The sequence below is a fragment of the Bufo bufo genome, chromosome 1 (genome assembly GCF_905171765.1).
Source record: "Bufo bufo chromosome 1, aBufBuf1.1, whole genome shotgun sequence".
NCBI lineage: Eukaryota > Metazoa > Chordata > Amphibia > Anura > Bufonidae > Bufo > Bufo bufo.
In genome coordinates, this window is record NC_053389.1 from 589,808,510 (window position 1) to 589,824,482 (window position 15,973).

The 15,973-nt window shown below is 43.0% G+C and overlaps 1 protein-coding gene across 1 annotated transcript in view; it reads left to right on the forward strand.

Moving 5' to 3' along the window:
* Window positions 1-15,973, forward strand: part of LOC120986031 (collagen alpha-1(VII) chain-like) — a 570,823-nt gene that overhangs the window by 38,819 nt on the left and 516,031 nt on the right. The window contains exons 5-8 of the mRNA XM_040414311.1: window positions 2,016-2,109; window positions 2,291-2,464; window positions 4,454-4,614; window positions 8,360-8,489. Of these exons, the coding sequence (XP_040270245.1) occupies window positions 2,016-2,109; window positions 2,291-2,464; window positions 4,454-4,614; window positions 8,360-8,489 (559 nt within the window). The remainder of the gene's footprint in view (window positions 1-2,015; window positions 2,110-2,290; window positions 2,465-4,453; window positions 4,615-8,359; window positions 8,490-15,973) is intronic.

Genomic DNA, 15,973 nt, shown 5'->3' on the forward strand with positions numbered 1-15,973 from the left:
GTATGCAGTCTATAGTTGTTTTCAATGCAACAATTTTTTAACTTTAAGGGCCTATTATTTTATATGAGATTATTAAACGTTAAGTTTTATTAAGCTACCCATTATTTGTTAAGTGCTGTTGGATTTAAGGGTTTAGCTCACAATACAAAATATCAGTTTGACCATATCGATTTGGTTGTGTATAATCATTGCATAACATTCCACTTCTTTCCCTTAAAAAACTCTTTGGTTGCTTTTGCAGTATGCTTTGGGTCATTGTCCATCTGCACTGTGAAGCGCCGTCCAATGAGTTCTAAAGCATTTGGTTGAATATGAGCAGCTAATATTGCCCGAAAAACTTCAGAATTAATCCTGCTGCTTTTGTCAGCAGTCACACCATCAATAAATACAAGAGAACCAGTTCCATTGGCAGCCATACATGCCCACGCCATGACACTACCACCACCATGCTTCACTGATGAGGTGGTATGCTTAGGATCATGAGCAGTTCCTTTCCTTCTCCATACTCGTCTCTTCCCATCACTCTGGTACAAGTTGATCTTGGTCTCATCTGTCCATTAGATGTCGTTTGGCAAACTCTAATCTGGCCTTCCTGTTTTTGAGGCTCACCAATGGTTTACATCTTGTGGTGAACCCTCTGTATTCACTCTGGTGAAGTCTTCTCTTGATTGTTGACTTTGACACACATACACCTACCTCCTGGAGAGTGTTCTTGATCTGACCAACTGTTGTGAAGGGTGTTTTCATCAACAGGAAAAGAATTCTTCGGTCATCCACCACAGTTGTTTTCCGTGGTCTTCCGGGTCTTTGGTGTTGCTAAGCTCACCGGTGCGTTCCTTCTTTTTAAGAATGTTCCAAACAGTTGTTTTGGCCACACCTAATGTTTTTGCTATCTCTCTGATGGGTTTGTTTTGTTTTTTCAGCCTAATGATGGCTTGCTTCACTGATAGTGACAGCTCTTTGGTTCTCATCTTAAGAGTTGACAGCAACAGATTCCAAATGCAAATAGCACACTTGAAATGAACTCTGGACCTTTTATCTGCTCATTGTAATTGGGATAATGAGGGAATAACACACACACCTGGCCATGGAACAGCTGAGAAGCCAATTGTCCCATTACTTTTGGTTTCTTAACAAGTGGGAGGCACATATGCAAACTGTTGTAATTCCTACACCGTTCACCTGATTTGGATGTAAATACCCTCAAATTAAAGCTGACAGTCTGCAGTTAAAGCACATCTTGTTAGTTTCATTTCAAATGTTAGAATTGTGTCGATGTCCCAATATTTATGGACCTGACTGTAGATATACTTTATGATATATATATATATATATATGTTGCAAAACTGTAAAACACAAACATGTTCACAAAGATCTGAAAACTGAACTTAAAAATTACTAAAATATAATATCTTGGTGGGATGTTGCTGAAGACAGATTTATACAGCTCATCTTGAGCTTAATAATGAATCTGTGTCTGACTTGAACTCTAAACACATGAACAGAGTTGTCCCAAACTGATTAAATTTTGTAATAAGATAGTGGTAGCCATAGAGCAAATGAGTGATATTAAAGGGTTATTCTGAGCTGAGCTCACTGCGCTATGCGGTTCCTGTAGCTTCAATTCACTTCTGTGGGAATTATGGAAACTGTGTAGCATGGCCTACTTGGCTGTTTCCCTACAATTCCCATATGTGTCTTTAGGATCAGAATACCGTAAGCAAACTTTTCTACATTATGTGGAAATTTACATAAAATGAAATGACAAAGAATTCACTACAGGGTCTTAAGAGAGGAAAGCCATGACCACTGAAATCCTGCTAGAGGCAACAGGTCGTTAATTTTATGGGTTTAGCTGGATCCCTTCCTAGCTTCAGCCTAAGGTCAGGAAGTTATTGGACAGTGTGGGACATAACTTTACTGACCTGTTCGACACTGGTCACGTTCAAACAAGATAACATTGAGTTCAAACACCTGTTGTTTTCTTTTATTACTAAACATCTACTTTCCTGCAGATTGTTTTACTACTCACTGATGGTAAATCTGGAGATGTGGTAGAAGAGAAAGCCCAACGATTGCAGGATAAAGGAGTAACATTATTTGCTATAGGTATGTGAAGTGGATTGACTGTGCAACAATACTTCTGCCATTCATGGTTCCCAATAGTTGCTGAAATGTTCTTTTGAGTCTCTGGATTCGGTAGTTATGAAATTGACAGACCAATGAGTCCATATTGAAGGAGTATAATAAACAGGTATATGTTTAATATCGGTGTCTGTGTTTTCATTAGGTATAAAGGATGCTGACCAAAGGGAGTTAATGAAAATTGCATCTGACCCCAGTGAAGAACATGTTATTATTGTTAGGGACTATTGGTCTCTCTTTGAGATGCTACCTCGGATTTCAAGAAAAGTCTGCTTCACTGCCTCAGAGCCTCCAAGGCCAATCAAACAGTTCGTAGAAAGTGAGTTCAATTATAACCTACCGTATTTTTCGCTTTATAAGACGCACCTGTTTATAAGACGCACCTAGGTTTTTGAGGAGGAAAATTAGAAAATAAATATTTTTAACCAAAAGGTGTGCTTTTGGTGGGTTTTAAACTAATGGTGGTCTGTGGATGACACTATTATGGGTGATCTGTGGATGACACTTCTATGGAGGGGATCTGTGGATGACGCACTGTTATGAGGGATCTATGGATGACACTTATGTGATTATACCCCCATCATCCTAGAGAATACACTGATGTACTGTAGGTACTGTACATTGGTGTATTCTCAAGGATGAGGGGAGTTATAGTCAGATTAAATAGAAACACTATCCAGGGATCTGTAATTGGCATGTGTTTATATTAAATATGACTATAACCCCCCTCATCCATAGAAATCCACTCATATACTGCAGCACATGCGTGGATTCCTATGGATGAGGGGGGTTATAGTCATATTTAATATAAACACATGACAATTACAGAACAGTCCCTGGACAGTGTTTATATTAAATATGACTATAACCCCCCTCATCCATAGGAATCCACTCATATACTGCAGTATCTGGGTGGATACCTATGGATGAGGGGGGAAGGAAGGGGGGGGGGGTTGTAGTCATAGACACATTTGCAGTCATTTTTATATTGCCCTGAGCTCCACTCACCCGGGGACTGGGTACACAAAACCGCTGTACACAGCAGGAGCAGAGCTGGGTACAGCGGGAAATTGGAAGGAAGCTGATGGAGGTGAGGGCAGCACCACTGCGCTCACCACTAATCAGCAGGACTAAAGAAGTGCGGGCTGGCGGCAGCAGAGCGCATTCATTGAAGCTGCCAGCCCGCCTAACGGTTCATTCCCCTTCTCCTGGTATGGAGATTTCAGAGACTTCCACTTCTGTTTTACCTCTTCTACCTCTTGAATCAGTAACTCTGGGCTTGTCTCCTCCGTTTTGACAATGTCCGCTTGAATTCAGGAAGGAAGCTCAGGACTTGCAGCTGGCTGCACAGCATCTAATGCTTTCTGCGTCGCTCCATGGAATCATCCACCAGGACTTTGGCTGGGATCTCGCCATCACCTTCTTCTTTACACCGCACGTCCAGACAAGCGGAGGGTTTTTGGATTCCCTCTCTAACCGCCCTTGTTAGAGAGGGAATCCAAAAACCCTCCGCCATCCTGTCACTGCTTCCTGCTCCCGAACTACTTGTCTGGACGTGCGGCGTAAAGAAGGTGATGCGAGATCCCAGCCAGTCCTGGTGGATGATTCCATGGAGCGACGCAGAAAGCATTAGATGCTGTGCAGCCAGCTGCAAGTCCTGAGCTTCTTTCCTGAATTCATACAAGAAGCGGACATTGTCAAAAGGGAGGAGACAAGCCCAGAGTTACTGATTCAAGAGGTAAAACAGAAGTGGAAGTCTCTGAAATCTCCAGACCAGGAGAAAATTCAGTTCAGTTTACTATAATAGCGGGCGGGCTGGCAGCAGCGGAGCACAATAAGTGAAGCCGCCGGCCCGACAATCCCTGGTGCAGTCTTGTAAAGGAAGCGGCAGAAGCCTTTAGTGAAGCCGCCAGCCCGCCCAACAGTTTAATGGCAGGCTCAGGAGTTGTTAGTGAGAGCTCCTGAGCCACCTAATTTTAGTTCTATTCGTTTTATAAGACGCAGTGACTTTTCCCCTCCACTTTGGAGGGAAAAAAAGTGCGTCTTATAAAACGAAAAATACGGTAATTTATACACAATAATAATATCTCAACTTATTTTGCCATCCCTTTCAGCTAAATTTCTTTCTTTCTTTCTTATTTTTGTGATACTCTCAATGGTAGATTAAGTGGACTAAAGGACCGGCTGGTACAGCTAACAATATTTTTTTCATATCATTAGTATTTATACAGTGCATTAAATTGTGCATATTGTACTATGAGCCATAAGTTCTTGTATATTTAATAGAAATATTCTTTGCTTCTCCCAGGTGCAAAAATGATTGGCCCACGAGATTTGATAGTAAGCGAACAGGATTATAATTCAATGCGTGTTACATGGAGCCCAGCCACAGGTGATGTAACAGGCTACCAAGTCATTTTGAATTCTCTGACATCTTCTGGCCGCCTTAATACAAATGATCAAAGACAGGTAAGCCTTAAAATTAGGAAAAAAAGAGTTATTCTCTGCTTGATGTTATGAGAATCGACTAGTTTATTTACGTGGACAAATATTCTAAGATTTTCTAAGAGCGGACGAAATATAAGTTTGGTGGAAAGTATTTCCACCTTAACAAGAGAAGTAATTGTAAATAGGATGTGACACGTTATTGCAATGTCTTGAGGTGGTGGCATCACTGCAGCAGGTTTCTGGGAGGAGCTGGCAGTACCCTGCAGCTCTGGGATAGGGGGTTGGAGCTGTGAAGGCTCTTTAGGACGTGATGAGGGTAGTTTTGGGGTATTATGCACTCCTGTGCAATATGAAACGGGGCAGTATGACCTGAGTTGCTCTAATTTACAGCAGTAGAGTGCTTGCCAATTCTAGTTTCCAGTGTGGAAGTGGAGGGGGTCGCTAATATTTCGTGAATTTGCATAAACCACGTGAGCTGGGACTAGTATTTAAAGAAGAGTGTGACTATTCCTGCCAGTTGGGTGACATGTCAAGGCTGAAGTGTTGCACCTGCTGTCTGTCCCTGAGAGACCTGAAGTTGGGGCACCTACCACTAATTGGAGCTTGGGCCAAGAGCAGCAATATGATGCAGGTCTCTTCCGACCTGTGTCCCGCGCAGTACGAAGCCTGGCTCAGGCAGACGCAATGACGTCATTGTGCCCTCTGCGCCGACCTCTGATAGGACTGCAGGCACTAGGCCTGCAGCCTATCAGAGGAGCAGGAAATGGAGACCCCTCTCCCTTGCCCTGGTGCAGCGTTCCTCTGTATCGCTGTCCTGAGGACGGCGATACAGATTAATGTAGGGAGATGAGTGTACAATGGAAGCGCTCATCTCCAGCTGCCTTCCCGCCGCCAGAACACCGGATAAGGACACAGCCGGTAACACGGTTCTCCGATCCAGCTTTAATTTTAACAACCGAATCTGGAGAACCGGAGGGAACCGGCTGATTCCCATGCTTGCCCGAGAGCAGTTAATAGCAGCTGAAGGTGGAGAAAGGCAACCTCGTGAGAGACTGATTGAGGCAATGTAATTGAGAGGCCTCTGTAAATCCTGCTGAAGTTACACGTGTGTCGTGTTCCCATGGTTAAAGACATTGTTGCACTGCCACTGTTAGCAGATCAGTTCCTGCTGTCTTGTTACTGTGCCCGAAGTCTGCCAGAATAACAAAAGGTAAATTGCTGCAAGCCTACCTTCATGTATTCGCCCTCCACCTGGTACCTACACCACAATGAGTAACTGTGTATCCCTGCATGGGTGGTCCCTTATAGAAAAATAAATGTTTCCATTATATATAAAAAACAAGCTAGTATAGATAAAATTTTTATTTTAGACAGTTTATAGGGATTGCACAAGTTTTTATATAACTTGGACAACCCCTTTAATATCAAAGGGGCAATTTTGTACACAAAATATTTTTAGATGAGTGATATTACATATGAACTTGAGGAACATGTTACCTAGAGGCTCATGCACACATGTTTTTTTTTAACACATGCAGTTGGCCGTTCCATTTAAGAAAGTGCTTTTCCTATTCTGATACATTTTTCCTAATGAAACTCATCCATTGAAGTCTATGGGATTGTGAAAAAAAAAAAAAGGATTGCAAATGAATGGCTTCCGTTTTCAGATAATTTAGTCAGTTTGTAACTAATCATTTTCCTAGCAACACCAAAAGTGAAATCAGAAAATGGCTTTAAGGCAGCCTGGTACACACCTGCGCATGACAGGAGATGCTTCTGAGGACCCTGCTTCAGCACCATAAGCCCACCTGAACACCCTTGTTGATCATGCCTTATTCTGTTAACAGGCTTATAACTTTAGTTAAATAAAGGCCTGAGTGTTGGGATAATGAGATAGGCAAATATGTATCATGGCAGGAGCAATAGAAAATGGTGCCTGTGCAATCATGTGATTTTCCTTCAGTAGGTTGGTACAAAAGTGTGACAAAAGAGATTCCTTCTGGGGGGTTTTCTGGACGGTAAAAAAAAAAAAAAAAAGATGAAAACAGATGGAAAAAAAACTGAAAAGAAACTAACATAAAAGGGATGCAAAATGGATGCAACTGGGGAAAAAAATACAAAGATTGTCCGGTTTTTTTTCGGATTGAAAATGGACAGAAAAATGGACTTGGTGGTGTTGTGCACGGACCTAATCCTTATCAAGCTTAGGCCGGGTTCACATCACCATTTTATTTTTCTATTCTACTGATCTATCATAAGAACAGAAAGCAACAAAAAATAGATCCTGTATTTTACACATCCATTATACTCAATTATCCACAGTTTGCATCCATTTTAGTCATTTTCGTCTGAGATCCGTTATTTTAGGATGTAGAAAAAAGTCCAACATGAAGTATTTTTTTTTCTGTCTAAAATAACGGAGAAATAGCTAGAACAGATGCAAAATGTGCATAACTGAGCATAACGGATTCTTAAAAGGCAGGATCCGTTTTTTTCCTATTGTTTTCTGTTCTTCTGACAGATCAGAAGAACGGAAAACCAAACGGTGACGTGAAGCTGGCCTAACAGCTATACAACTAACTCATTGTAAAATCACAGGAACTTATAGGACCTCACAGGGTAATCTATCCAAATCACATTAATTAAATACCTATAAAAAATGTTAACCTTTAATCATTCATTTAAAAGATGAACATTAATTGACAACTGGATACAGAAAAGATAAAACCAAAGTTAGAAGCATATAATATGCCCAAGATAACGACGGCATCATGATGTTGAAGGCACGCAACAGGGGTGGCTTAGATTTACCACAATTCAATGAAATGTTGGTATGTTTTGACTTGGGCTTGAATGCTAATATGTGCAGTATGTAGACACATTGGGGGTCATTTATCAAATGAGATACGTCAGTTTTGTGGCTTTTAAATGTCGCAAGTCATGTCAATTGTGATGTCGATTTACGACTTTTGGTCAAATTTTGCTTTGTTTGGTTATCCTCAACAATTTTGAAAGTGTTTTATGTTTAGTGACTTTAGACTTGGATTTTGGCACATTTAATATGTGCGACTTATGCAAAAGTCGCACAAAAGTTGCATTTCCACACCAGGCAAACCCCTGGTGTACCTTTACACATCTAAATGTAAACCACATTGTGCTGATGCCAAATATATTATAATGGTGCGCCATTTTATAAATTTGCAACAGACACACAAAGCAAAGACAGACTAAGGCCTAATGCACACGACCGTTCCGTTTTTTTTGCGGTCCGCAAACCGCGGAATCGCAAAAGACGTAAGCTGCCCGTGTGCCTTCCGCAATTTGCGAACAGAACAGGCGGCCCATTGTAGAAATGCCTATTCTTGTCCACAAAACGGACAAGAATAGGACATGCTATATTTTTTGGGGGGGCCACAGAACGGAGCAATGGATGCGGACAGCACACGGAGTGCTGTCCGCATCTTTTGCGGCCCCATTGAAGTGAATAGGTCCGCACCTGAGCCGCAAAAAATGCAGCTCGGGTGCGGACCACAACAACGGTCGTGCGCATGAGGCCTAAAACTACCTCAAATGATACACCCCATGATGCTTAGCCAAAAGGTTTGATAACTAGCTCATGTTTGGCTATCCGTGGGATTATCCTAGTACAGCGCCTTGTACTCAGGAGCAGCAAGATTTCATGACAACTTCTAATATTTTAGATGTCTATGTTATTGTTTGCACTTATACTGATGTGATGAAATGTTTCTCTTACTGTTTTTAATAGATTACTCTGGACAGTAACAAGCACACAGTGTTTATAACCGATCTGAAGCCATCTACTGAATATTTATTCACAGTACTGGCCACATATCCAAATGTCATTGGAGATTCGACAACAGTTAGAGGGAAGACAAGTATGTGTCTGGTATAAATATGTGGTGCGCCTACTATAAGAAATACTAACCCTTAACTTATTTTATTTTTATTTTTTTAAGGGCTGTTTCACATGAGCGAGTCCATTGCGGGAATCGCGCTCCATGTGTGAGTGTGATCCTCTGCTCTGGACTTGCAGGAGCGCACGGCATTATCATGATTTATAATGCTATGTGTCTCTGCTTGACCTTATTTCCACAGAATCATACTGACAGCTTTATGTCACTATGATTCTGTGGAAAAAAGGCCATGCAGAGACACATAGCATTATAAATGATACACGTTCACACGTCAGTGTTTTGGTCAGTGATTTCCATCAGTGATTGTGAGCCAAAACCAGGATTGGAGCCTCCACAGACATAAGGTATAAGGGAAAGATCTGCCCCTGTTCTGGGTTTAGAGCTGTACCTGGTTTTGGTTCACAATCACTGATGGAAATCTGTGACCAAAACACAGACGTGTGAATGAAGCATTAGACTGGGGCTACAGCCTAAGGCTCCATTCACACATCCGTGGTGTGTTGCGGACCCGCAAATTGCGGGTCCGCAACACACCAGCCCGTCACCCCCATAGAAATGCCTATTCTTGTCCGCAAGCTGCGGACAAGAATAGGACATGCTCTATCTTTTTGCGGAGCTGCAGAGCCAAAATCGGGGCCGCGCTCCGCAATTGCGGCCGCAGACAGCACACTGTGTGCTGTCCGCATCCATTCCGTCCCCATAGAGAATGAATGGGTCCGCACCCATTCCGCAAAATTGCGGAAAGGATGCGGACCCATTTTGCGGACGTGTGAATGGAGCCTAATGGGGTCATAGCACAACTCGCAAGCTGCCCAGATCACATCACCAGTACGCTGCAGAATTTTTTGTGATCCTGCAATCATGATTGCTGCATTGTCTAAATCGCGCTGTGACCCCATACAGTTCAATGGCTGCACTGCTACATAGCGATCTTTAGCCATGTGATGGTTGTCGCAGCCTACATCACCATGTTACTCCAGCTCCCTACTTCAAGCAAATGAGTCTCAGTTGCAAAACCAGGAACATCCACTTCAAAATATATGTCTGGTAAACAACAACAAGAAGGCAGCACCTTGGCTTCTTTAGTAAAATGATCAGTGGAGGTTCCGGGCGTTGAACCCCATGATTTGATATTGCTGTCTTATTCTAAGGATAGGTAATTAATATTAAAGTCCTAGAAAACTCTTCTACCATTATAGACATTGAAGAAAAAAAAATCTCCCGTTTTTTATTTTCAGTTCCGTTCTTTAATTAGATGTAAATGCATCAGGGTGTGTAAGCTTTGTTTCAGCTACGATAAATCAACGTCAATAGACTATTACTGTGTCCATGTAATGATATAGTAGATATCACCCAGAGAGAGGCAGCGCTTTATGTGCATATACTGTACAGCAGGGATGCTCAACCTTTGTCCCTCCAGCTGTTGTAAAACTACAAATCCCATCATTCTCTGCTGTAGGCTGTTCGGGCATGCTGGGAGTTTCAGTTTTGCAACAGCTGGAGGGCCGCGGGTTGAGCATCCCTGCTGTACAGTGTCTAGTGTTGCTGTCCTGCCTTATCCAGGCTTTCAGCAGTATAATAACCCATGACCTCTAATGATAATATGACTGCTGACACTAACCAAGTCTACACAGTAAAACTAATATATGACCTTTCAAAGACAGAAAATGTGTTTGGTCTATGGTCTAGTGCAAGGATGGGCAAACTGTGGCTCTCCAGCTGTTGTAAAACTACAACTCCCAGTATGCCCAGTCTGCCTACAGATATCAGCCTACAGCATGGCATGATGGGATTTGTAGTTTTACAACAGCTAGAGAGCCGCAGTTTGCCCATCCCTGGTCTAGTGGGCAGTGTGAAAACTGTAATATTTCAGGATTTGTTATAAGGGAAGTCATATAAAAAGTGTCTGAATTAGTTTTTGCGCCTGCAAAAGACCAGTTGAAAAGTACCGTCTCTTCAGTGATCTTTCACTAGCTGTGCCTACCTACAGATGTGTCCCTGTCGTGTCCCCTTTAACTGGCCATGTAACATCATGACAAGATCCCCAGAGTATTAATTGTAAAACTGTAGATTTAGGACCTTTTGGCTGGGTTCAGACCTGAGCGTATTTGATATGCGCGTTTAACGCACGTTTTTGTCGCGCGTTTTTATGCGCGTTTTTTGCAATAGTAAACGCGCGTTTGACGCGCGTTTGTGTGATTGACTATAGTGTCCTATGGCCACAAACGCGCGTCAAAACGCCCCAAAGAAGCTCAAGAACTTGTTTGAGCGTAGGGCGTTTTTCAGCGCGTTCAAACGCGCTGTAAAACGCTCAAGTGAGAACCAGGGCCATAGGGAAGCATTGGTTTTCACGTGTTGAGCGTTTTACAGCGCGTTTGAACGCGCTGTAAAACGCTCAAGTGTGAACCCAGCCTTTAGGCCTCTTTCACACGAGCGTGACGGATTAGGTCCGGATGCATTCAGGGAAACTCGCACCATTTTGCAAGCAAGTTCAGGAAGTTTTGTGTGCGATTGCGTTCAGTTGTTCAGTTTTTTCCGGGCAAATGCAATGCATTTTGATGCGTTTTTAACGCACGTGATAAAAAACTGAAGGTTTACAAAAACATCTCCTAGCAATCATCAGTGAAAAACGCATTGCATTCGCACTTGCTTCTGGATGCAATGCGTTTTTCACTGAAGCCCCATTCACTTCTATGGGGCCAGGGCTGCGTGAAAAACACAGAATATAGAACATGCTGCGTCTTTCATGCAACGCAGAACTGATGTGTGAAAATGTACACAGACCAATTGAAATTAATGGGTCAGTATTTAGTGCGGGTGCTATTCGTTCACGTCACACATTGCACCCGCGTGGAAAACTCGCTCGTGTGAAAGGTGCCTTTGGTGTTGTAAGGGATCGCTCTCTCAAGCAGGGCGGCGATGACAGATTTCTTCTCAGACAACTGGGTGCAAGTCCAAATGGTGCTTTATTCTGGCACTTCAGCACCAGCACAAACACAAACATAAACCAAAATAAACACCTGCCCCTCTGGGCTCTAAGGCCTCTTTCACACGGGCGTTGCAAGTGACGTGCGGGAAAAGATGAGGGTGCGTTGCGGGAAAATGTGCGATTTTTCCGCACCAGTGCAAAGCGTTTTAATCAGTTTTACACGCGCATGAGAAAAATCGCCATGTTTGGTACCTGTAAGGAAAATTTACTCTCTTCCCTAACGGTGTGTCCCTGACACATGATTTCAGTGGCCAGCTTGAATTAAGTCTTACCGGTACCGGGAGAATGAAGAAGATAGACCACATGAACACATGTCTATTTCCAATCCATTCTGGTTTATTCACAGCTGGCAAACAGTTTTAATAGAGGGGGTTGAGCTTCCTTTACATCCAATCATATGTTAGCATTAGTATTTGACCAATAGTATGGTCACACATAAGCTCTGCATTAACATCATAGCTGACTCATAGTAACAGCATTTGACCAATCAGGTATATACACATAGGCTAGCATACAGTTGAGCCAGATGTCCTTTTATGGCTAGAAGGCTGTTCATACTTTCAACATGTATGGATTTCATGAAACAGTTTAAGGAAGTGTCTCACATTCCATAGGGGGAGGGAGGTTTTGTAGTGCACTAACCAAATGTAATACACGTGGCTAAATGAGACAAAATGGAGTCACATATATCCCATCAAATCCCCTCTTAGAACCTTATATATATATATATACTATATGGTTCTTTCTCTGCTCTTCCTTGGTTTGCTTATAAGCCTTTAGGTATTCCATATACCCTTCAGCAGTATAATCCTCAGGCTTTGTTGAGGTTGTGTTTACCTCTTCTACCTCTACCGGAGTATAGAGGGATGTTGGGTGTACCCCTCTTTCGGCCACCTTTTTGACATATGGCTAGAAGGGAGGGCACACACTACAGACAACAGCAGAGACACACTATTGCAGCGACCACGGCGAGTGCCACTCCTAAAACATATCTTATTTGACCAAAGACAGGTATTCAGCCAAAAAGCCAGTCCCACCAACCTTGGTCAACATCCTGTTTTATATGTTTTCTCATCTCCTCTAATTGGCCTATTTTATCTTTTATTCCACGGGAGTGATCTAATAAATTGAAACAACACATCCCTGCGAACACTGAGCATCCTGTACCATGCTGGAGCAATAAATAGTCAATAGTTGCCCTATTCTGCAAGATAGCCTTTTCATACGATTGTATATCCAGCAGCATATCTTGCAGAACTGCACTAGTGACATTTATCTGTTTTATCATAAAACAGGCAAGTTTTGATATTGTCCTGTGGTTATATATGGCCAACCCTGGTACTCCTATCAAAGATACCCCTAAACTCATATATTCTGATCTAGAGAGGAGATTCACATTATAGTCACAATTTTCTGGTAACTGTAGGGAAGTGTCTCTCGTGTGTCGTGTCTGCATTGCTGGGAATAGCGGTATCATTGCTAATGTCAGCCTGGCTATTGTACAGGGTCCCTCTGTAATATTGGCCGGTATGTATGTGTAACTAGTATTCCCACAGGCCAATACCCATCCTGCTGGTAGAGGTACATGTTTGTCTAGGGATGGTACTGTTTTTGTAATATTACATTGCATATTCTTTCCTGATATTATCTTTTTACAACTACCTAAATCTCTATCACAAATATTTGGCTTAATCTTATTCTGCATTTTTGCTTGTATGCAGGGAGGCAATAGTGTCTCATCACAGGTGAAGTTATAACATATTTCTGCTGCTGTGACAAGACCTGTAATTACTTCTATCATATTACTCTGCAGATTCTCATATGTAGGACAGTCATAACAAGCATGATAAGGATTTACATATCCATATTTAACATCATGATCCTTCAAGTCTGTCGTTCCATTGGGAACGTAGGAGCTCCGTCCATACGTCTAGTGGGGTGGGGACTGCTACCAGACATGTCTCCAAAATGTTAGATGCCGATAAAGTGGTTTGGAGACAAAAGTCAGTTAAGTTCAGAGTTTTGGCCAGGTACAGCCATAAGTTCTCCTTTGTCTTGCATAGACTGTCTTCCCCTCTGCATTCTGTTTCCAGGTATATCTGTCTGTTCCACAGCCATGGGACAGTAAGTAGGAGACACAAAATTACAATTATTAAGGCACTACATCTCAGCCATCTCGAGGAATTTCCCGACTGCGTCATCTTGTTGGGGGTCAAGGCTGTCTGCCTCCGTTAGTACCCCTTCTGTATCTTCTTCGAGGTCAAGGCTGTCTGCCTCCGTTAGTACCTCTGGGCCTCGTTGGAGGTCAGGGCTGTCTGCCCCCGTTAGTACCTCTCTTTTCTTCACCAACTTAATCCTTGTGGCGTGGATCCACGTGGGCGATTGTTCAGTGAGGACCGCTGTTCTGGTGATCACGACTACCTCGGTGGGTTGTCCGTAGGTAAAAACTTCCTGGTTCCTTTCCCTTCTTTAAGATCTTGATCATCACCTGGTTGCCTATCCGGAATGGACGGGTTGATTCCTGTGAAAGAGAAGGAGACTTACAAGCCACTTTTTCTTCAGTTTGACTGAGGACTTTGATCAGATTAGTACTTCTCTCTGATCAGGTCCAAGTCCCCTTCCTGCACCACCAGGGGGCGTCTTGCCCATGGTGTGGGGAAAGGCCTACCCATGAGTATCTCAATGCTGTTTATGTCCTACTCTGTGGAATGTCCTACTCTGTGGAAATGTGCTACTTAAGATGGAAGCACTGTGTTGGGGAATGCATAACTTCCCCTCTTCGCAGACTAATCCTATGTCAGGATTTTTCTGCAATACTGGATAACACCAGTCCTGCTGTTCCTGTTCAGTGACATACCACTGAAGATCAGTAAGTATTTGCAGCATCTCAGGGGTTGGAGATGCCAAACATGGCATCTCCCAATGGTTATACAAACCTGTGAGGTTGCTTTTGGCAACTCATTTCGCCATCTTAACTGCCAGCGCATTGCCCTGTGAGACATGATCCTTACCATCTGCTGCCGTAAATCCTCTCCTCTGCCAGATCATACCATGGTCCCACACTACCCCATGTGTGTACCTACTCTCAGTATGAATGGTGACAGGTCTATCAGCATGTAGAATACATGTCCTAGTGAGTGCAATAAGCTCAGCTGCCTGCTGTGTTGAGTGCGGATGTCCTTGAGTAGGCCTACAACATCATGAGTGGTGTGCAAAATGGTGTAATGTCACATTGTGAAAGAATTTGCCGACTCTACCATCATAGCACAGGCTGCAAGAGAACGCAGACATGCCGGCATCCCCTGGACAGAGGTGGGCATTACCTTTGAGAAAAACACACAAGGACGCAACTTGCCTCCGTTTTCTTGTGTCAGTACACCCGCCATGGTTTTACAATTTTGGCGTGCAAACATGTGGAAGGGCATATTATAGTCAGGGAGGCCCAGCCCTGGACTCTACATGAGCGAACATTTCAGATAATCAAATGCATTGTACATTTCAGAAGACCATTTAATCAAATCTGGATTTCCATCCAGAGTGGCTTGCCTCAAAACATTGTCAATAGTGGGAGCAACCAGTAATCCATTGTCTACCGTTTATCATACCAAGGAAAGATAACATTTCTTTCTTGGTGTGCAGGGCGACCAAACCCGCAATAGACTGGACTCTTTCTGTGCTGATTCTCCGTTCACCTTTTGTGAGGACAAAGCCCAAGTATTCAACCTGCATTTTACACCATTGCATTTGCTTAAGTGTCACTTTGTGACCACATCCTGACAACCATTATAACAGTGATAAACCATCCTGAATGCTGGCCTCCGCTGACATGCTACACAGTAATAAATCATCGACATATTGCAGCAGCACAGAACCTTGGGGGGATGTACCATGACTCTAACATCGCTCGGAGGACTATGCTGTACACTACAGGTGAATCAGCATATCCCTGGGGCATCTCTGCACCAGGTCAGTTGGCGTCTGTCAAAGGAAAAAGCAAAAAGTAGTCTGGTTATCTTATCAACTGGGATAGAAAAGAAAGCATTTTTCAGATCTATCACACTGAACCAAACAGCGTCTGCTGGAATGGCAGATAATAATTAAGTGACATCAGGTACAACAGGGGCTATAGGCACAATGATGTTGTTGATGGCCCTTAAATCCTGTACAAAGCGGGCAGCACCATCTGCCTTTGTCACTGGATTCACGGGCGTGCTGTAGGGTGAAATCACCTCTTCCAGGATTCCCTTTTGTAGGAATTCTTCTATCATTGGCCTAAGCCCATCAAGTTTCTCTTTTAACAGCAGGTATTGTTTCTGGAACACTGAGATGACACCTGGTTTCACAGTAGCTGTGTAATGTGTGCAATCTATGAATCCTGTGTCATATTCATTTGAGGACCATAATGCAGGGTTAATGTTATTCTGGGTGGTCCTGTATGTTTGCAAGAATCAGTGGC